This window comes from Betta splendens, chromosome 15 (genome assembly GCF_900634795.4).
Source record: "Betta splendens chromosome 15, fBetSpl5.4, whole genome shotgun sequence".
Taxonomy (NCBI): Eukaryota; Metazoa; Chordata; class Actinopteri; order Anabantiformes; family Osphronemidae; genus Betta; species Betta splendens.
Window position 1 is genome coordinate 14063876 of NC_040895.2, and position 23750 is coordinate 14087625.

Here is a 23750-nt window from a genome sequence, read left to right on the forward strand (position 1 = left end):
TCAACATTCCCATTACTTCATCTTTTCTCATTATGGCCTAATTCCTATTTTGATGAAATGTGTACAGCAGAAACGGTATATATAAAAATAAATAAATAAACATAAAAATAAATATATCTAGTACTATATACTGTATAAATAAATGCAGTATATATTTGTGGAGGAAGATATATTCCTCTCGTTTTAACCCAGTGACCAGTGTGATACTTGTGGGTACTTATCATGTTCCCTTATATTTTCATCTTGAATAGTCACACGGAGAAAACAAAAGAGCACAAGAAAAGTAAAACGGTATTTTACTACCATCACGGTGGGGTTAACATGCTTAACTGGGGATAAAATGAAACACAACAAATAATAAACAAACTAGGATCCTGTAGCCTGCACTTTAAATTATACAATTCATATTATGCATCGATCAGGAGCGTGCACTAGACATTACCTACGAGCCACAGAGGCCCTTTGAATGCGCCATAAGTCTATCTTTGTTGCTCCTCCGGTAGGTTACTATGACTTTTATATTATTTATTTCAAAGCGCCCAGATATTGATTATTTCACAAGGAAAAATGACAAATGGCAGGAGGGAATGACATGGTCAGCAGGTTCTATTAGAGAAATGATAGTGTTGCTCGTGGTTTGTTAAAAGGTCCAGTTTAGATACTTTATAGGTTTACATCCATCATCGTCTAATGACCTATTTGATGAAAAACACGCGCTCTGGTGACAACAGCCCTGTGCAGCCAACTTTGCTTTGTAATTGCTCCCATATTAAATATAGATTTTTGTTTTGATATCTTGTGAGAATTCCTTTCTGTGGGTCAGAATTGTGATAAAAGACATGGATGCAATGGCAAAGGCTCACGGGGAGAAAACTGGAAGGAGAATGGAGAAAAATAGCTGCTGCTGAAAGGGGAAGTGTGAGTTCGGAGCAGTGATGGAAGAAGTACCCACAACACAGCCACAATGAAACATAAAAATGCAAATGTTCATGGACTTGGAGCTAATTTGTACTATATAATATAATACTGTTTTATAAGACAGAATGTAGTTCTCCAGTCGTTTACCGAGGAGTAAAGTACAGTGTTACAAGTAAGGTCACACATTAGCTGAACCAAAACTGTGCAAGCATTGCCATGGTTAACTTCCTAACACAAGCAAGTAAAGTGATCCCACTGTCATGCCTTATAGCAACGTGCTGTACTGTATATCATTACTGCTGATACACTCATGCAGTAGTTCAGAGTTAGATGCATTTTTGCACTATCAGCATTTTGCAGATGGTGATGAACCAAATTTTACTACTGTCAGTCTCATCAGCAGAATAGTATCCACTGCATAACACTAAATATATTATCAAATATAGTTACATACTGTACAATCTCTACATCAATGTAACTACTGTAAAGCGATAAGGACACTGTTTAAAAATCACACTATGCAAATATTATCTAATCTACACTTAAGAAAACCATGTGTTAACAACACATGAAGAACAAGCTGCTGTATTTCTGTTCTTCAAAACAGAACAATGACTAAAGTAAACATTAGTTCAAGCTTACTGTATGAAACATTATCGTTACTGTTTTCGCTTGGTATGAGGAATTGAAACAGACCGTTTGCACAGAATCCTGTTCGACAACAAGCTCTCGGTGTCAAGCTACATCCACACAGACAATAGCTTTTATCACTAAACCTGTCCACCCTGTGTCCTCTCTGCACTTTTAAGCAGACACTTCTGGTGGGACGAGCCGTTAATCCAGCGAAGGCCGCGCTAAGATTGCTTAGATTTAAGTATTGCATTTAACTTGTAAAGGAATCGGTGGCCCGGCGCTGACCCGGCGAGCTTTAATTGGGATTGTGCAGGTATTGATTGTAAGTGGCCAGGCGAATCTTGAATTACAGCCTGATTAGCTTTTACTCGGCCCTTTGCACCAGCCAATCGAAGGAGCTCAATGTCATTCAGGTTGGAACACTTCAGCAGCCACTTGACTTAAGGGAATCTTGTTACTTTCTGTGTAAACAGGAAACAACATGTATTTAAGATGAGGATGGAAGCACTCCTGGCAAATGTGCTTCAGTCAGGCTGAAATATTCCCCTCGTGTATGGACATATACTTTTAGAGATAGTTTGATAACTTGTCGCTTAGGCGGCACCTGACGCCCCTCTCTGTCTCATTTTGTCACTCTGTCACTTCCTTGATTGTTTCCCAGCACAGATGATGACCTCTGTGAGGATCGGATGGAAACAGTCGTACGAGCGATGTAGCCCTTTTTCTCCATTATAGGCAGATTCATCTCGGACACGCGGCCTCGATAGCCGCCCTTTGTACCGCCAACATATTCTGCCCCCGGACCGTCGGATTGTGCCCAGCCTGCCCGCGTGTGTCATTACAACTGGGTAATCTGGAGAGGGCAACACAAAAGTTCTCATCAGTGTCAGCCGGAGATATAGATATGGGCCGGGTAACAAATGGCCAAATGCACAGGCAGCAGAGCCGACCATCAATAAAGCAATTTCTTGTGTCATAACAGCCGCGCTTTTTCTAAAGCCAACCTTTCAAAACTTTTCCCTCTGCAAATCGCTGCAGCCCCACCATTAGAGTCCTGCCTTGTGAATTTAATGGATTCCGTACAAATAATATTCCACCATAATGGAAAAGGTTGAAGTCACTGAAGACAGATGAAGTCATAAACACGTATAATTGAGAATCAAAGACCGATAAATTTTAAACTGCTATCCATTTTCTCTTTTTAGATGATGATCTATGTCGGCCTGGCTGCGGGAAAATGGAAGAGATTATGGGGGAAAATTATAACAATAAATTTTCTAAACATACACCTTGATTATGCTTCGATTTTTTGGAGGGGTACAGGACGAGGGAGGGGGTTAGGAAGAAGGCTGGGATTGCTGAAAGCTTGCCGGCTAAATGGCACCATAAAATAGGTTCCCTGCTCTTTTGCCTGCAGAGCGGAGGCATGCCTGGAGGTGTGATTTTCCTCCCTTTAATGGGGGAAATGAATTGTGTAATTTATTGCAAACGTGCACACAGTGAGATTAGATCAGCATATCCCATCAAAGGAACAACAATCAATCAGCCTCTAGTTAACAGCATGAAACACATAAACCAGGGCACCTAATGGCTTTCCAATTTAACAGATTGATAGACTTATCCGGTCCTAGGGGATGAATTAAGAAAACCGGGTCCTTTCACACAGGCACTGGCATTTCTGACAGGAACCTCTTCCCCCCTCTAGCTTTCTTGCTCTCCTCGTTCCTAAATTCAGGGGTCTGGCTAAGCTGAAAATAAAGAAAGTCAGATCTCCTCCCCCACTTTGTGTGTGAGAAAGCACTCCAGCGCTGATTTGTTATTCAGATGAGACGGGAGTGGAAGTGTGTCAGATGTGGAGAATGGGCTCATTTTAATGACCTGATTATCGCGGGTCATTTGGAACTGTGAAATCAAGGGAGCTATTCAAAGCCACTTAACAATAACTAAATGTGACCTGGGTGACACAAGAACAGAGGAGTAAAACAGGAGCTGGAACATCTTATAGGATTAGTTTGACACTTTGGGATATAAGCCTATTTACTCAAAAAGCCTGAAAGTGAAAAATTAATGTAAGGTGATAAGTCAGCATGTTACAGCGGGCACAAAAAGAAAAAGCAAGTGTTTAGGGTGGATTCACTATGCGCTTAGTGAAACTAAGGTGTTTTTATTTTTTCAAGTTGAGTAAACTTTAGACCTTCGGAAGTGGTGATTTGTTTGTCCTGAGAAACTGAGTTTCAGTCTTTGGCCTAAATTAAAATAAGCTACTGGCTTCATACAGTAATTATTTGAACTGGACAGCTAAAGAAAATCTGTATAATCTCAAATTGAGTTTAATGTACAGTAATGCATTTAAATTGTGATGTAATCACTTAGTAAAAAATAAATAATCAATGGCAAAGACTGCAATCGATCAAAATAATCAGCTAAGTGATGCAGCAGGAACCAAAAGTCAGTCTTGACGGGGTCAGCTGGATGTACAGGCTCTTATAGCGACGGCTTCAAACCCAGAGCCCTGACCCCAATGTAATGCACACTCGGTGCCACCATATTGTCTTGTCCACATCCTCAGAGACAGCTGATCTCGGTGTCCCTGCATAATTGAGGAGCCGTCGGTATCAGGGATGAGATCCTGAGAGGGATGAGAAAGTGTTACCTTAGACGCCCACCAGAGGAACCAAATCAAGTGAGACAAGGACCAATGGGCAGGACTCATCCTCCCAGGTTCAATCGCTCAGACAGCTTCTGTAGCCAGTGACTGTAACCTACACTGTCCACGTGGCTCCACAGCGCTATGACAAGTTATCGCAGCGTTAACGGGCTGCGGTTACCTTGACTCGGACAATCAGGAGTCAGCTCACGGGTTTGAAATGAACCTACATTGATTACTAATGGATCAATACATTGGCTGATGAATAAGTGCCCATTACTAACCAATCAAAGCTAATAGCATTTTAACTGCCTCTTTGTCACTGCTTTTCCATCAGCTTAGTGGACAACCAGCCATCTGACACGTAGAAGGATCGATGCTCCAAAACCGGGGAGGAAATGTCGAAACACAAAGCGGAGCAGGCCACAGAACAGAATTTGTGTTTCTACTTGACACCAGTGCTTGTACCACACACGTCCACTGACCCTCTTGTTTGCCGTGTGAGTACACCAAGAAGCACATGATGGCAGAGAGTGCCCAAGCAGCGCCTGCTCCTCGTGACAGCCGGTAATTGGCGTTTGTTTGCTCTCTCTTCTCCCTCTCTTGTGTCGTAGGGTGGTAAAGAGTGCTATTACTGTCAGCTCATTACTATGGCTCCTCTGTCTCATCCAGTAGCTGTCAGGACGCTCTAATGAGAGGAAACCTGAGCAGAGAGATCAGAGGCCTACACACACACACACACACACACACACACAGACTTCGATTGCACAACAATGACACAGTGAGATATAAAAGGAAGCATTTGTGCCTTAGCTGTATTAATTTACTCCACCTCAATTAAGTCATTGATTGGTTATAGTTAAATTGTAATGATGAAATTAAGTCTTGTCTTTGAGTACAAATGTTTGGGGAAACCTTATATTTCAACACAGTGTCCTCCACGCAGAAAGTGGCCTCGCTACATGTTTTGAGTGTGGTCTCATAGAACTTGACCCAACGTCAAGCTTGAAACAAGACTTCACAAGTCGTGATCTCACAAATGACTTTCAGTTTGCACAGGATCACAGGATGAGCTTAATTAGAGCTGCCATGTTTTCTTTTCTAATTAGTAATGGAGTGTCATTTTTTTAATTACTGAAACACTTAAGTGCAACTTAATCATCACGTTAGAAGTATGGTCGGAGCTGCAAGAGCCAATCAGACGCAAGGATTTAACCCACATCAGTTTTGCTGCTGAGGTGTTAAATGATCGTACAGTACAGTGTAATATAACATCTGATATTTGATACACTCATTCTAGGCCCTGTCTCACAAGGTGTGCTCATTTTTGTTTCTGTGGTGCAGCCACGTATACAATCACTCTTAACAAAGACTTAAGCTTCTAAAGCATAGCATTCACACATGTTCTTGCTTTTATCACTAAAATTCATTCTTTCTTTTTATTTTCAGGTTTGTAAATAAACAACACATAGTTCTGACTGTTTATACTGTACAATACATTCTTCATATGGCACCTAGAAGCAATTTACTCACTAAACATTAAATAAAAGTCGTCTGAGCCTTATCATCATTTTCCATCAGTTTAAGTAGAAACTGAATGCATAAATACATACATACCAGGGGCCAGCACCGTTCCCTAATGGATCATTCAGAATCGCTCTCTTAATGCATCATGCGTTTCACACCGGGCCTTGACAGCTCTATCTTCCTCACATCTTAGCGCACCCCAAAGTCCTCGGGGCACCTCGCAAAATTAACCATACAATAGCAATAAATAACCAAGTGTCTCTCAGGGGGACTTCAGATTTGCTAGACAACCACACGTGCACACAAAGAGCAGCCTCAAATGGCTGGATTAACACCAAACATCCCAACCACAAATTTGTAACATGCACAATTTACTTTGCAATACTTTTTCTTTTTTAATATTTAAATAAGTGGCATTTTAAATAGAAATGAAGGTTCTTTTGGTGCCTTAACCTAAATTTCTTACCAACAAGGACTTTTGTGAAACTATGATGTTGGTATATTTTTTTTTTTTATTCTGGGAAAGCATTGATCTGTTGTGCCGATGGCGTCACCATTACTCCGTGTACTTCTGTTCCGCGTTCCTCTCCTTTTCCCTCCCTAACGATACGTGTACAGTTCTGCTACGGGCTCTTGTATTAGTGAAAATGGAGCATTGATTATTTGTAAAACCATAAGTGCAAATCAAATCAGCGTTGCACCAGGACATATGAGAGGCGCCTACCTGTGCACACACAGGAAAAGGGGCAGTTATTGACCAATTGATTTGATGCGAGGGAGGGGTATTTTTTCCCCTGCAGTGGAAAAACCTTTACTGTAAGGTTAGCAATCACTCCTCCGCCTCACCTTTAACTACAACTACCTCTAACACCCAACCGTGTCGTCAATCTCTGCTCCAATAGGCCCAGGTATGCAACTTTTCCGTCAGCACCGTTATGTATTTGGCTTTCTATTTCACTTTAATAGCAGAGAAATTGGCAACATATTCTTTTACAGCCCCATGGCACCATTAGAAAGCCTGCTGTCATTTGGATTATTTATGAAAAACTATTTCATGCTTACTTACATTTGCTGCTTATTTTCCCCCAGTGTGACCTGCAGCAGATTTAGCTCTATTTCAAAAGCCTTAAAGCCAATTCTTTATGTCTGCAGGTCAGCCTTCTCGATTGAGTTGAGATTGAAATACCAGTGTGTAGTGGGAAAGGTATGGCAAGAGGAAACCAATAGGCTTTTATTGTGTAGCGGGCTATAGTGAGGGGAAAGGGAAGGGGATCGTGGAAGAGGCGAGACGATAGAGGGGTGAAGCCGGGGAAACAAGGGTGATTTCCAGTTGGATATAGTATCGGAGACACCTGCAGAAATAAAAGGCGACGCAAAGGCGGCAGCAAAAGTCGAGAAAGAAATAGGCCACAAACTTCCAGCTGCTTGTGAGCAGCAAAGACAACAAAGACTAGCCAAGGACTGAGTCAGCAAATTGGCATGAGAGGCAAAAGTAGACGAGCCATGAAAAGAAAGGCCTCCTAAATCCACACAAGTTCATATTTCATCCAAAAACAAATACCTCAGCGTGCATGGTGTTGTACTAGGACTACGGTGATAAAGTTTGCTGGGGGTTTTGTTCCTAATCTTTACCCCCTGTGTTTGTAAATCTATACTCATTGTTGTAGTACAGGAAAATTGCCAATCTTTGTCTTTCAACACACATCAAATAAATTAAAGTCACTGAGGAGTGCGACAGGCCAGGACAAAGCAGTCCCACTCCCCTCAGGAGCATGCATCTATACTCATAATCCTGTACTGTATAAGATGTGGTCTTTCACTCCCCATTACACACACACACACACACACACACACACACACACACACACACACACACACACACACACACACACACACACACATTTTTGATCCGGGTCTGGCCTGGGCTTTATACAGTGACCCTAATAAACTGCGGCGTGGCTGGGCAGGTTTGTCACTGTCACAGGTAAATGATGTAATTAATGAGTGTGTATCAGAGTGAATGGGAACCGGGGCGTTAGCTTCTAAACACCTCTCCGGCCGACTGGGTTTGGGGAGGCCCAGCTGGACACAGCCAGGGGATCGATAGGGGGTCAGGGGTCAGTCAACCCTCCCATTATGGCTGTGGTTGCTCCCATCATCGCCTGGCTAACGATGCCTGCAGGAGGGACAGATATGAAGCCTCTGCAGAGAGAGCAACTTCATGGAGCATGGAATTGAGCCTATATTGAGTAGAAATGATATTTGTTAACATATGTGAATAAACAATGAACTATGTTGCCCAGCAAACATTAGCCAGTGGCTGATTTAGAGTAATATTGCTTGCTAGGTCACCTCAGTATCATAGGAAAATGCCTGATTGAACACAATAAACTGATGATCGAGAAATAGGTGAAAGAGACTCTCTGTAAAATAATAAGAATAACTATCATTATTTGTTTGATAATTATTGCAGTGCATGGCTGAAAGCTGACATGCATTGTTTGATTACAGAGCAGAGATTCATTCGTCTAAAACATACTCTTTAACTGGTCTATGCGGAGATTAACGCTGTAAAACAAATTTAAAGTGTGCCTCAGACTTGGGAGCCTTGACTTTTTTTTTATTCCGTAGGTGCCCTAAGGACTGCGACCAGTTTTGTTCAGGATGTTGATACATTATTAATATTACAGCAGGGGAGCATGGGAAATCGTTTCTGGCCAGATTTGGTATGATCAATACCCTCAAAGGGCAGAAGCCTCATTAATCTAAAACTTCCCTCACATTAGCAGGACTGTCCAATTCAGACCACTCTTTACTCAGACTCAATAGCCACTCCAGCGGATCCATACAGAGATCAAAACTCAACAGCTAATTAAGAGTGTGCTGGAGTTTTTAATGCTGTGAGCTCCCCAAGGAATACTGGGACTCGTTTGGTTCATGATATTGATGTTGATGCATTATTATTACTACAGCAGCCTTTTTCTGGAATGAAAAGAGTTGATGTTTGCTGAGAAACACCATCACAAACTTACTGATGTTAAAACCATTGTCAAATTTGTTGGGTGCTTCTAACACTTACAGTAAAGGGTCGAAGTCCCAAAATTACCAGAGGATGCTTGTAGGTGGTTTTATGCTTGTATGTTTGTATGGTTTATTTGTATGATGCTGAACCTTTAAAGATAATGATTCAAAATGCATTTAATTAAATATAAATATATATTAGAATATAAGTAACTAGCAACTGGAACGTGAAGGAGTAATATAAACTGAAAGCTGCAAGATTTCACTTCTACAGTATGATGATTACAGATACGATATGTTTGTAGGTGTGTTTGAATTGTAAAGATAAAATAATTCTTGTTGCAACCCCTCGAAATGAGAGAGACATAGTTTTGTTTGAGTTAGGCCTGTGAAAACAGCGACCAGGTTCAGCACTAAACCCGAGACATGTGACAGACACAGACACTCTACGTGTGACCCGCTGGCGTCTGAGGATGTGCCGGTGGACGCACTATATTATCTTCCTCCGGACAGGCTAATCCATTAACAGCCTTTTTGCGGTTCGAGTGGAATGCTCGTATTAGGGCAACTGTGCGTTCAGAGGCATCATTCAGGACAATGAGCTATAGCCAGAGAGTGACAAGCTAGAAAAATGCCCCCACTTTTCAACCTGTACAAATGGCGTTTGGCCACGATAAGTCACAACTGGACACTTCATTTCAAGTCGCGAGATAGCTCGCCAGTCACAAGCTATTATACCATCTTCTTTATTTGTGGCCCTGTGGTTTTGGTAGTGGGACCATCAAATAAATACCGCTAAAATGCCACTTCAGTCAAAAATATTGGCCAATTCTTTCTCTGTCGTGACCGGGTTCGGATGGCAACCTGTTTCTGATGGTATAAACCTTTAAGAGTCAGGTGGTCGGGCAGCTGGCATCCATCAGGCCCAGCAGCGCCGCGAGTTAGTGCTGAATATATATATACACCGATGAATGCGACTGACCAGTGCTTCTGATCCCTTGCAGCCATTCTCGAAGCGTAATAAATGAATTGATTACCAATTTATCATTGAGAACTGCTTGCTTAGAGGAATAATCACTCGCCGATAAAAAAGAAATGGCTATGAATACATTTCAAGCATCTTTGAGGAGTAATAGTATAATTTGTCACTTGTGACAGTCTATTTGATTGTTCCCGATATTTCAGTCTGGTAGAATATTGGACAGAACCACACCGGGTTGTCAGAGTCGGGCTGAGACGTGTGTGAATTCATTGAGTGGTGCTTTAATGCGGTAATAAGGCAGTCAGAGGAACACTTAGACTTCCTAAGGTGACAGCAGCTTTATCGCGCGTCGCCTCATAAACTCCCATCATATCTGTTCGCCACTATTATCAAATGGGTGTTTAGCGCGCTTCTGTGTGTCTGCGTGTAAAAAACGGAGAACAAGCGAGGTGTGCGTGTGTGTGTGTGTGTGTGTGTGTGTGTGTGTGTGTGTGTGTGTGTGTGAGGAAGGCGGTGACATCAGAGCACAAAAAGATCAGCAGGAAAAGTGAGCTGATCCTGGCTGGGAACAAAAATACTGCATATTCAGAGTATTGTATGGGAGAAATAAGCCCATCCTTTGCTTTTTCTCCCCCTCCTATTCCCTTTTGAAGCCTCAGCAGCTGTGGTCAAACTTAGGTCAAAAAAATGTCTGTCTGTCCTTTGAGTTGGCCCATCTATCAAATGATGAAAGTTTGTCTTTAAAGGAAAGATACTATTCACTGGGGAGAGAGTGAGCCCTTTCTGTGAGGCATGCAGGAAATTAATCAAGGAAATGGGGTTTTTTGGTGTGCTTATATCACATCTAATCTATCCTTTGTCCACGTGGAGCCGGCTCCAAGCCTCACCAATCAAGAGCAACACGCTGGCTTTATGAAAAGCCACTTGTTCCCTGCATAATTGGGGAGGTCTCACCGCCGAGTTAAATGTGAGGGAGGTGCAGTCTTGTTTGCCCATGTAAAGTGTGATCCAGATAATAGCATTCTCATCAAAGGCAGCAATTACATTCATTACAACGGCGCGAGGCACGCCTGCAAGGAAATTAAGTGGTGAGAGGAAAGAAAAGCTTAATATGCACCTCCTTTATCCCCCCACCCCACCCCACCCCAGCCCTCAGTCCTTTTTCAAATGCTCCACGTGTAGCGGGGGACCTCAAGAAAGAAACAGTCACAGTGGAAGAAGAATAAATCTCGTCAAAGTCCCCCTTCACCTTTCTGTCTCCAAGAGGCTCGCGTCTGCCGTTACTATGGCTGCACTTGTCTGGGATTAAAAAGCCTTTCCAAGAGGGTGATCTCAAATGCAGCTTTTACACCAGCCCAACAAATGACACCAAGTCTTAAAGAACTGCTTAAGACCTTCTCTAAATTAAATTCCCATTTCTTTCAGGAGAGGAGAAGCAAATTAATTGTCTTGTGTGGCGTTAAACCGCAGCCTGTAAACTCGGCGGTTAAGAGGAGAAGGGAACCTTTTCATTGGGGCCTTTTAAAAGTGAATCACAGCAAGTGGATAACACTGCAACCTTCTCAAAGACAGGTGTTGTCCCAGGGCCTATTCTGCATGTGGCCGTGTGTATACTCCAACTCGCTCATATAATTTAGATTAGTCTTGCAAAGGTTTTGAGTTCAAGTCAGGCCTTTTGAAAATGTTAAGTATACGAGTTATTGTGTAATTGTATAAAAATACACAGACATTTGGGATTAGGAGGGTTCGTTTATACTACACTAGATATATTATGTAATTACATCTTTGGCTGAAAGTAATCCATTCAACATCTATCACAGTTTTCCAAATAAACCAAAGTACATTGTCGAAAGTCATTTCTCTACAAGCTTCCTTCAGAGTGACCACGGCATTATTGGGTGTAAATGCCAGACTAAGAAAGCCCTACTACAGCACTACCTGTTCCCAGGCTCATTAATACATTCTCAGTGCCCTTTAACTGAACAGCTTAATATATTGTGCAGTGGACATGTCATTAATGCAAAATTAAGTTTGATCAATTATTACCCTCAAGTATTTTTAGGCCTAATAAATCTGTCCTTCAAAACAAAAAGCTGCATTGGCTCTCACTACAGGAAATGCTTAGTTGGAAACACAACATAGGATTATTGTTCTAATGATTTATATCAGAGGAATTAAAAACAAAGCTACTGGAACAAATGAGAGTGTAGAAAAGTGTGCACTTTGTCTTTTCGGCACCGACAAATCATTTTGGCTGTGCGTAAATTATTTAATAGGATGTGGCCTTGGTGGAAACGTGAGTATAATTAAATTGCAATAAAATAACATTAGTGTGGACAGGCTGTTAGAAGGTGGTGTTAGTAGCTGCTTGGGCTGTCATGGTTCAGCGGATGAGCTTGACTCGCGTCTTCCACGCTGTCCCGGGGGACAGGCAGCTGACACAGACTGGATGCTGGGCTCACCTGTCTGTGCAGTGACAGCCAAGATGTATTAATGTTGATGAGTCCAGCCTTTACCTGCAAGTGGAGGACTGGTGAACAGTGCTCGCCAACATGGTTCTGTGTCCTTTTTCATCTGGAGCGCTTATGTCTCCAAAACAGGGGAAAAAAAAGAGTGGTTGTTTCATTTCTGAGATTTGGTCGCCCTCTAGTGTCCAACTGTTGAACTGCATTTACATCCATACATGCAGGTCAAAGCATACCTATAAAACCGTTAATGTATTATAATACGATTCCATAATTTAGTTACATAACAGTAATTCCGTAAAGCAACATACCAGTCTAATCTATAGGATAAATTGTACATTGGTGGATAAATTTCTAAAAAAAAACATACAAACTAAACAAAAAACAAAGAACTGACTCATGTTAGTGAGTAAGAGTTCACTTGTAGTAGGTTTACCCTAAATTTTTGCTTTGACAGTAGCAAATGGAATGCGGTTAAAAAGATGCAGCTCCTCAATCAGTATGTGTTCCACTCAGTAGTTTCCTACAACTTCGGCACAAGAGTTGCAATGTGATCTACACCAGGCTCCTACTGGTAAATTATTGATAGCGATGAAACATGCATGACTCGGTAGCTTTTGAGAGCAACGCAATCCTCTGCTTTATTTGCCACTTGTGCGTAACTGTAGGTTGTGCAACTTAAACTGCATCATGTCACAAATGTAAATAGACCTACTCTGGTTGACATCATGATGACTGATGACAAAGATTGAGGGGGGGGGGGGTCTGTAAAACTTAATTCCACTGATATTGACTCAGTCTTAGGGGCATATTTAATTTAAAATGATTTCAAAAATATTGATTGATGGTTGAATTGATACACGGGTCACCGACAAGAGAGTTTGTGAGAGTTAACACCACTCACCATTGTGGGTCAGTAGCATGAAAGCAAAGGAGAAATGCTAACCACTGCTAACTCTGTACATGGTCCCAGAGGTGCACATGGTAAATACATTTAAATATGTTGTTGATGCTCTTTGTGGTTTACAGGCAGAATTATGTATTAGTAAAACTACTTGTTATTTTAGGCGATATTACATTTTGGTAGTGGGAACCTTTCTTTTTGGAAACATTACGCTTGTGGCGGAACCTTTTAACCGGTGCACAGACGAACTTTAACCCTGCAATAGGCTTATTGTATTGATTTAGCTGATTATGTTTTCGTGTAATTTTAGCAAGTGAGTCGTGGGAAATATTTTTTCAAGTTAGCATTGTCGTCCAGTAGTTGCTCAGACGTGTACTAGCGATATGAAAATAACCGCGGCGAGCAGTAATCGTCGCATTTGAAAAAGATGTTTTCTCCGAGATAAGCTAACGTTAGCTGCGTGGCTAATGTAGCGTACGTAGCTTTGGTAACAACATGACGACGTTGAGGAGCGGTGTGTAGGAGCGACCGACGAGACATCGGATCGCGCCGATTTCCTGCTTGTCAGTCACTCACTTGCAGGATCACCGCGTCTTTGTGTCTGGATAGAGACAAAACGGCTTAACCGAGACAAAATCAAATCTGATCGCCTTTTCCGGTCGGTTATTTTAAGAGGTTTGTGAGCATCCTTGAAAAAAAACGCTACCCGGCTTTTACGATACGAATACTTTAAAATTCTGCTTGGTTTCTTTTGCATTTTTATAATAGTTTTTGTAATATAATTATTATTTTTTGTTCTGATACATTTTAGCTGCGTTATAATTGCGATCGCCACAGTAACGTTTAAACATATATGTTAGTGTTTAGGACATTTGCATCACTTTCTTTCAATGGGTGAGGAAAAACCGGACACGCTGGACTTTGTAAAGGATTTCCAGGAGTATCTGAGCCAGCAGACTCAGCATGTCAACATGATATCAGGCTCGGTCAGTGGCGTCAAAGAGGCGGACGAGCTGCCAGCAGGTAGCTTTCAGTTCTTTTATGTAAATATTTTAGTTATGTGCTTCAGGGGTTTTTGTTTAGGCTAACACACAGGTGCATTACTATGGAAGCACAATTGAGCTTTAGTTACAATTTTGGCACCAGGCTTTTTCAGTACAGTATTTTATTTGTGTGTTTGTAATTATATTTTTGGTCTAAATGTTCTTTTGTAATCAACACACTTACAGTAATCATGAAAATAGGATTTCCTGTTACATCAGTCACATGCTGCAATGTTTTCTGCAGACTGCAGTCAGAATGGATTGGATCACCCCTCTGTCGACATGTCACTGGAGGACAGCTCAGGGATCCTGGTGGATGGTTTTGAACGGACCTATGATGGAAAGCTCAAGTGTCGCTACTGCAACTATGCCACCAGAGGCACAGCGCGACTCATTGAACACATACGAATCCACACAGGTAAGTTTTGGATGCTAGCCATGACAAGGTTTGTGGCAGTGCAACAGGTATTATTGTTTATTAATATAATCTATGTTATGACAATGACTGAGGAATGCCAGTTGTAATCAGACATTTTGTTTAAATTGCTGGGCTGTATAAATGATGAAACATTATGTTTCCTGTCTTCTTTATTGAACAGGAGAGAAGCCTCATCGCTGCCATCTCTGCCCATTTGCTTCGGCTTATGAGCGCCATCTGGAGGCTCATATGCGGTCACACACAGGTGAAAAGCCTTATAAGTGTGAGCTGTGCTCTTTCCGCTGCAGTGATCGCAGCAACTTGTCACACCATCGCCGCAGACGACACAAACTCCTGCCGATGAAAGGTGCTCGCTCGCTCTCCCATAAAAAGATGCTGAGTGTTTTACAGAAGAAGGCCACTTCACTGGGCTATGGTCGCCGGCTCCTCATCAACTTCAGCCCCCCTTCTATGGTGGTGCACAAGGCGGACAATGTGAATGACTTCTCTCATGAGCTGCCCCACCTACATCAGGAGACCTATGACAATCAGAGTAGAGCAGTTGAAGATGGGCTCTCCTCAAATCAAAATCACCACCACCATGAAATTGTCATGGAAAACCCACTGAACCAGCTGTCTACTCTGGCAGGCCAGTTGGCCAGCCTCCCTTCAGAGTCCCAAGCCCAGACTCAACAGCCCATGTCTCCTGGAGCAGAGTCTATTGTTGATGAGAAGCCTTTCCTCATACAACAGCCCCATCCTGCTACAGCTCCTGTGGCGGTGACCGCTAATATGGCCAATGCCTCCTCCTCCTCCCCCATCACCCCAGAGCCCCGGGCTCCTCCACACAGCAATTGTAGCCCTGGAGCGGGGCCCTGTAGCGAGCACAGTGGGCGCACCAGTACCCCTAGTATCTCCAACAGTCAGCCCAGTACGCCAGCCCCAGGTCTTTCTGCCCCACTCCAGGATTCCCACATGCTGCATCATTGCCAGCACTGTGACATCTACTTTCCCGACAACATCCTATACACTATCCACATGGGCTGTCATGGCTATGAGAACCCATTTCAGTGCAACATCTGTGGCCACAAATGTAAAAGCAAGTATGACTTTGCATGCCACTTTGCCCGTGGGCAACACAAGTAATGGATGAATGAGGAAAGATTTTAATGGACGGCGTTGTTTATTAATTTCGTAGTAATTTTATTTATTGGTATTTTCTTGGCCTTGATGTAGCCTAGCCTTTGAAAGTTCCTTTACCAGAACATTCATATTGTTTTATTTGATATAATTATAGGTGCCCAGTAAAGTGTATTATAAAGGGATGGTCAGTGTTTTTGACAAGTTGAGAATTTATTTTAGGTGTAAAAAATTACATTCATGTTGTCATATAAAAGAAAAGTTTCCCTATTTACCTCTATGACTAAACTTAGGGAACTACAATATTCTCCATATGTTGGAACTTCTCCCAAATACATTAGCTTTAAAAAAGTTTCAAACCAACTGCAGTAATTCATCCTACTGAGATGAATTATTTCACTATTCTTCTAAACAACTACCTTCAAACGTGGTAAACAGTATGTAAGTGTGTTAAATACCATGTGATTTGAGGTAGAAATGGACTAATAAGATGAAGTAATTTAGTAAAACCAATTGTTAGCAATTGATTGTTTGTGGTGACTGAAGGTCCTCTAAAAAAGGAAACTGCAGTTCACATGAACAGTTAATGAACGACAAGATGCAATACAAAGCAACCCCCACCCCCCCCCCCCCCCCCCCCCAAAAAAAAAAAAAAACAAAAAACAAAAAAAACACTGACTGGCTCCCAAATAAATTCTCAACACTCCGCTATAGATGAAGGTTTAACACGAGACAAACTGCTTTGAGCGATTATACTTAAGCCTTGTTGAAATTATCTAAGTGCTTGGTGCATAACAAGTATTTCTTTGCAGTGCCTGACATAGTGGTTCTTTCATGTGCCGAGAATATAGAGGACTGTTCTTTTTCAAGATTAGATGTTAGTCAATATTGTCTGCACTGACCCTGAACCATAGAAGAAATGTTTGGTCATTGTTACTGGTCGTCAACATTTTATTGCCAAAATTCTGCTCCATGAATGCTGCTAATAAACTCTGGAAACAGTGACGTCTGATATGGACGGCACCATAGTAAAAGTTGACCACACTTTTTTCCTGTGGTTTCTGGTCAGCTCAGAGTCATTAAACTAGATTTCTCCACACAGTGCCCTTCCTTCCGTGACCAGCATCATGGTAACATCATTCATTTAATAAGCGCGTTTTGTATAACTTTTTATTCATATAATTTTACATTATACGTTTTGTATGATATACGAAATAACATTGAGTTTGTCCATGTAGGACACGGTTACAAGTCTTGTCTCAGAATTGCCACGTAGACCGAGGAGTGCCATACTTTAGCCTTTTGTGACAACAGACTGAGATTCCTCATTTATCATATGGATCCCAGTGACTTTACAATATTTACTGAGTATTATATTCTGAGTGGTTGGCTAGATGTTCAGTGTCAAAAGAGCAAATTCCTATTACAGTAAAACTGTAACTTTAGCAAGGTTGTTGTTTGTCTTCGGTACTGTTGTCTGTTGCTTAGCAACATGTGGAGAACATAGTTACTGTTTTTAGGACCACTTCTCTGTTATCATGCTTAGCAGTAATAGGGGCATCTAGTAATGGCTGCCATATGTTCTCAGTGTGTCATAGGTTCTAGATGATGGTGAATGTTGAAGCCCTTTGGCGAACTCTCCTCTACCTGGGATAGCAAATCATTTTATTGTGAGATGGACTAATCTAACTAATTTATAAGTAAAGTGTTTTCTAACTGAGTCTTGTCTTTTCTTTTGTTTGTCTTTCTCCTTTTGTCTTTCAGTCTTGAAAGTAATTGTATAATTATAGGTTGTCAAAATAGAGTCTTATTTTAAACTGCTACCATTAATAAACACACATTGCTTTTTGATAATGCCTTTAATCAGCTAATGCACTAAAGAGATAACATGGTGAGTATATTTAAGAATGAAAAAGTGTTCCTTAATTTGATGGGATGATTCAAGCAGATCAAGCTTTGTCCTCCTGAGTCCCCTCTTCCTTTTTCTCGGGGTCTGGAAAAGAGAATTAATGTCTTATTGTCTAACAGCTAACATGATGTGATTCTTCAATACCAGGGTACAGTTGTGTTCGTACCTTTGAGTTGGATTGGACCTATGACCAGGGTTTGGCTGTCGTGCTTTGGTCCCAGGTCTCTGGCTTTACGTCTGTAGCAGCCAGGGCGACAAGCAGAGTTGTCGTAGGCCGGACAAATCCTGACTTTGCACTGGATGTACACCGACTCAGCAGCTCGCTGGAACTGGAAGGCTTTGAATGTGAAGCGGGCAAAGCCAGGTCTGCCATTGAGGAGGGTGTTGTAGGTGGTGTCCCTACGACATCTGGGGGTGACACAGACGGTGTAAAGCTCCCTCTACTGCAGACAAAAGCCTGATCTCGTCTAGGGAGACATTTGCATCCAGAAGGTAGTGATGAAGTCACACTCATCTTACCCATTTTCTACCAGGTAGTAAATTCTGTTCTGGAAATCATAAGGTGATGGTGAAGCCACACAGGTGTCAATAAAGACGAACAAGCTGCTGTCGGCTCGTCTCAGATCCACTTGGATGTAGAGATTCTGGTTCAGTGTCACCACATATGGAAACTGCGTCACCTGAGAGAGATTAAAATATCAGCATCACACTTAGATTGTTGGGTTTCATGGACACAGTATCAATAATACCCTCATGGACCTTATTGTAGAAGCTGCTGGATGTGTAGAAGTCCATGCTGGTGTTGAATCTGCCCGTGCCCTCAAGGGTGGCGTTATCCTGATGTTCACCCAGGTACATTATCTGAGACACAGAGTCCTGCTCCATTCGACATTCCACGTTCATCCGGAAGGGAGACTGGCGGATGATCTGTCCCAAGCTGTCGGGGTACGCGCGGATGACGTTCGTGTAGACAGTTCTGCCATTCTCAATCTGTCCAAAGCAGGAAGTAGTCGCCATCAGTGCCCACCAGCATCTGTATTTAAGCCTCCTTCATAGAAATGTTACAACGCTATTTAAATAAATAAATAAAAAAAAGCTGTGATGATTTGAAATCAACTAATTTTATTCACAATGGGACATTTGCAATTTCATTGCAAATTTTAGCCCATTTTCATGCCTGTTTTTAAATACAGGGCCACCTGAAGGCCCAAATTTCTTACTGGTCCAATTTTACGTTGTCCAGTGCGAGCAGAGATTCTAATGATATTATTTGTAGCCTATTTGAAATGCTCTTTTTTTATCATGATCTTAGATGATTATGATCTGATCTGTTGCCAGTCAGTCCAAATAGTTGTCAAATGTCTTTGTTTTAGATGTGATGCTGCCTTCACATTAAAAATATTGAAAACATTTTTGAGGGCTTATAAAAGGAGGCTGTGTGTTTGTTCCAGAAGGTGATGACGTGCCTTTCGAACAGTTCCGCAGGTGTTAATGGGAAAGCTGAACACCACCTGGGAGGAGGAAACCTGGGCTCTGCAGTTGGGGTCGTCCACGGACACGCTGTAGCCATTATAGCCCAGAGAGTCGAGGTAAGACGTCTGAATCACAATGTTCATGATGTTCGAGGAGCAGGTCACTCGACCTGAGTAGGTTTGTTTGATAGAATAGGTTCAGACAGAAATAATTCAGCAAGCAGCAAATGTCTCTTTAAACTTTATACTTTTTGCTCTACAAAAAACACTTAAGGCACATCAGAATGGGAATTATTTGATGTGTCACATGCTGTGTATTAAGACGAAAAGGTGACAGGTCCAGCGTGAAATAGCTACCTGATTTTGGTGGCAGAGTGCTTGTGAACTTGGCAACGAAGCCCTGGGCGACCACAGACGCGTCACTCCGAAACAGCACAGTCAAGTAGTTCGAAGATGAGTAGAAGGAGTTCAAAGTGGTGTTGCATAATTTCCCCAGATATGGGGAACCCACGTTTGGACCATCGTAGACTTGAATGTAGTCACAGGAGCAGCAGTTTTCCAACCTGTTGTTGATTAGATGATTGAAAGCTATAAACAGTGACCGGTATGAAATTCATTCATTCATTCATTTCTAATCAGCAGCCTGTTGTCCACTCACTGGAGGGACGTGAATGCCAGATAGATTCTGTGGTTATATGAAACTCTGAGCTGCCACACACAGTGGGCGTTCTCCGGGTAGTAGCTGGGGTACTTTGGGCTGGTGAAGGTGCCAGAGCCGAACAGGGAGCCTCCACACGGTGACACTAAAAGAGAATGAAAGAAGTCTCAGTGTAATGAAATATACGGTGAAGGCGGACTGTGTGCATTGAGGATCCAACTGTACCTGTGGTCGGCGCCGGGGTGGAATCTGAGCATTGGGCTGGAAAAACAATAAATCAGAACAGTGGCTTCAGAGGCCGGCTTTGGTCAAAACTGTGGTGTGTGTGAGTGCAGAGCTTTGAATGACATGATACCTACAGTAGTAGTCATAACAACAGTTGCCATAGTATTCACAAGAGCTGGAGCAGGAGCAGCTTCCCAGGTGACTGCCACAGTAGTAACGACACGAGGGCTGAGCTGAGAGACAGTCGTAGCACATTAAATGAGAGGCTCCTTTATTCCTATGTTGTGATTCAATAAGAGGCTTTGGTACCTGTGGGTCTTACAGTGGTTGTGGGGCAGTAATCTACATGTAAAAGAGCAGAATTAGACGATTAGTCTCACATCTCTTTGTTGTGTAACACACAGTCTGATGTTTAAACACTGCATTAGCTGTAACGTGACTTCTTCTTCCTGCAGTAAAGGTCACTGCATCTCCCCATTCATTTGGGAGCCTGATCAGTCACGCTTGAGTTTGTTCCTGTGTGATGCAAGATGCTTTTCAGAAGCAACTTTGATCATAGTGCGCAGCTGCTTCTTTGCTGAGCTTTGAGACGCTCACAATAGTAGTCGTGACAACAGTTGCCGTAGCGTTGACAAGAGCTGGAGCAGGAGCAGCTTCCCATGTGATAGCCACAGTTGTGACGACAGGAAGGCTGAGCTGAGAAACAGGAGAGGGCGTTAAACAGGTCACTGAATGATATGTTGTACAGTAGTTATCACATGGAGCTTGAGAGGTTTTTATACCTGTGGTTACTGCAGGGCGATCAGTCGTCCAACCACACTGAGCTATTAAGGAACAAAATCAATTTGTTACTGTCTTTTCCTCTTTTCTGATTGTGCCTGAAAAATAAACCCACAGCTCATCTGTAGAAGTACAAGGACAAGAATGCAAAGGAAATGTGTTGCTACCGTTGATGTATCAGACCTGGCACTTACAGTAGTAGTCGTAGCAACAGTTGCCGTAGTGTTGACAGGAGCTGGAGCAGGAGCAGCTTCCCATGTGATAGCCACAGTTGTGACGACAGGAAGGCCGAGCTACAGTAAAAAACAGGAGTGTGTTCAGCAAGTCGCTAAGTGACAAGTTATTGTGTCACTAGTTACTATCACATGGCTTGTTGAGAGGTTTTTATACCTGTTGTTACTGCAGGACGTTTAGTGGTCCAATCACAATGAGCTAAAGAAGAACAGAGTAAAGATGTTACTGTCTTTTCATGTTTTCTAATTGTGTGAAGACAAATACACTCACAGCTCATATAAGTACTAGTAGGATTTAATTTGTTCCTTTAAAAGGACAGGAATGCAACAAAAATGTGTTAATACTGTTGATGTGTCAGACCTGGCACTTACAGTAGTAGTCGTAGCAACAGTTGCCGTAGCGTTGGCAAGAGCTGGAGCAGGAGCAGCTTCCCAGGTCATAACCACAGTTGTAACGGCAGGAAGGCCGAGCTGAGAACCACGTGTATTAAACGTGTCACTATATGTTGTACAGTAGTTAGTTGACATGGAGTTTGTTGAGAGGTCTTTGTACCTGTGGTTTTTGAAGGGAGTCTGGTGGTCGAACTGCAATGATCTGGAACAGAATGAGGTTGTGACTGTTCCTCTGCTCTGACTGTGCAAAACAACTTTCCAGCACACGCTCTGTGCGTGAGCACTGGGGGATTTAACATGTTCCCTCAGCGGCACAGGGATGAGGAGCGTGTTAATACTGTCAATGTATCAGACCTGGCACTTACAGTTGTAGTCGTAGCAACAGTTGCCATAGTATTGACAGGTGCTGGAGCAGGAGCAGCTTCCCATGTGATAGCCACAGTTGTAACGACAGGAGGGACGGGCTGGGACACAGCATTACCTTTAGCACGGATTACCTTAAACATCACTGTGCCTTTGTTACTGGGACCGGTTAGATTACCTGTTACTGGTGCAGTCGTGGAAACACAGTGATCTGAGGAAGACGGGTATTTTTACTGCTGCACCCAAAGCAGTGGATGTAGTCTGACCTTTTAAGTAAAAGAATCATTATGCTAATTTGTTGCTACTGTCCAGTGCCTCTTACCTGTGTAGTCATGGCAGCAGTCCCCCCTGTACTGACAGCTTGAGGAGCACGAGCAGTTTCCAACTTGGTAGTTACAGTTGTATCGACAGGACCCTGCAGATGCAGGAAGTATTGTATTATATTGTACTGATTGTATTGTATTGTATTGTATTATAACAACGACGCAGGTTAGCACATACCCACAACTTTGTAGTCCGCTCGAAATCCGAAGAAGTTGGAACTGCGGTCACTCTTGAAGTGCACAGTCAAAAAAGCGCCAGTCGAGTGAAAGGTCACCTTGTCTTTGTTCCCGCACACCTTCCCCAGAAGCCTGCTACTGTTACTGGAGCCATCATAGATGTACAGGGCATCAAAATCACACGACGACTGAGCCTGGATGCTGATTGGTGCAAAAGAAGCCACAGACGATGCAGCAACAGTTGGAGAACATGAACATTAGAAAAGTCATAACCTGCTTCCATACCACATGAAATGTTATTATTAAATATTCCAACTAAATTCAACACTCACCTTCATTAGTATTAGTTATATTATGGAAGTGATCCATTATACTCATCAAATGCCTAATAAATGTAATGGTACTTTGACTTACTTGACATTGGAGAGATCCAGCTGCACCACAGCACTACCTGGTGACAGGTACCATGTGCAGGCTGAGTTGCTGGGATAGTAGTTTGGGTAGTTGGGGCTATAGAAAGTACCGGATCTGCCATACAGGTACCCACCGCATGATGCAGCTGAACAAAGATGAGATCATCAGAATGAACAGAATAGAATAGGAAACCTTTGTGTCCCGCAATGGAAATATTCCTGTGTTGTGACAGCATAAGAAAGACATAAATACGTGATTTTTTAAAAAAGACAGAACTGAGTAATCTCCACATGTTATGATTAACATTATGTACAGTGAATGGGGCTAAAGTGACTGCAGTTCATTAAAGTGACTAGTATAATAGAAAAAAAAGAAAGAAATGACATCATTATTACATACTAAATAAATGGCTGTAATTACTGTCTTAACCAGAAAGCAATAACACACTAGGGTAAATAAAGCAACATGTTTTAGAATTACTACAAGTGTATAGTTTAAATATTGTTTAATTCATATTTACATATTTTCTCAGTTGTTCCGTTGCGATCGTCACCTGGTGAAAAGAAGAAAGAAAGAGCACAAAACACATAAAATACACAGATTAGACCAGTGACAGAGCAGGAAGGAGCCTAGAATGAAGCAAAGCAAAAGTTCAGTCTAATAATGCAAAAATGAACCAGCAGGTTGAAGACCTCGCGCTCCGTGTGCGGCGATCACGCTGCAGAGAACCAGCAGAGTCCACATGGTGACGCGAGTCCTCTAAGGCTGAGCGCCGCAGCTTATATCGCCTGGAACCGACTTCAGCTTATTGATGTAACAGCCATAAAGTGTCAACGTATGTGATATGTGATGCGATAAAGCACTTGGCGCATGAGAAACGCACACCTGATCTGCTGTTGTAAAGATGAGACAAAGACTCCAACCAACATTCGTTTACAGTAACTCGCAACTGGGATAATAAAATATGAACACATGATAAAATGCCACGAGTTTTTTCCTGGTATAATAAATTCATAATAATTCCAAACATGTTGTATTTTGAAAGTTATTACAGTAGACGTATTAGATAAAGTATGTTCATGTGAAATCAATGTGGTCTGACATC

General features: G+C 42.2%; 2 protein-coding genes across 5 annotated transcripts in view; one reads left to right on the forward strand and one right to left on the reverse strand.

The window, feature by feature from the left end:
- The window catches only part of ikzf5 (IKAROS family zinc finger 5), a 98334-nt gene extending 80916 nt beyond the window's left edge, over positions 1-17418 (forward strand). For 2 of the 4 annotated variants that reach the window (XM_055502543.1, XM_055502544.1), the window contains 2 exons: positions 14385-14558; positions 14740-17418. In XM_055502543.1, coding sequence (XP_055358518.1) covers positions 14423-14558; positions 14740-15704 — 1101 coding nt within the window. In that variant the 5' untranslated portion in view covers positions 14385-14422 and the 3' untranslated portion in view covers positions 15705-17418. Of the gene's footprint in view, positions 1-13284; positions 13773-13957; positions 14121-14384; positions 14559-14739 lie in introns of those variants that run through there. The other 2 variants (XM_029174904.3, XM_029174905.3) reach the window with 2 other exon arrangements.
- A 122-nt stretch (positions 17419-17540) lies between these two features.
- Positions 17541-23662, reverse strand: cuzd1.2 (CUB and zona pellucida-like domains 1, tandem duplicate 2). Its single transcript, XM_029174896.3, has 23 exons — positions 23338-23662; positions 23166-23198; positions 22646-22790; positions 22233-22432; positions 22054-22146; positions 21910-21942; positions 21734-21832; positions 21529-21570; positions 21348-21446; positions 21133-21174; positions 20937-21035; positions 20745-20786; positions 20560-20658; positions 20272-20304; positions 20097-20195; positions 19963-19998; positions 19738-19882; positions 19437-19642; positions 19074-19249; positions 18367-18597; positions 18127-18287; positions 17774-18015; positions 17541-17691 (listed from the first exon to the last, which is right to left on the reverse strand). The coding sequence occupies exons 1-23, from the start codon at positions 23387-23389 to the stop codon at positions 17648-17650; spliced, it is 2451 nt and encodes an 816-aa protein (XP_029030729.1). The 5' UTR covers positions 23390-23662; the 3' UTR covers positions 17541-17647.
- Positions 23663-23750: the final 88 nt, after the last annotated feature.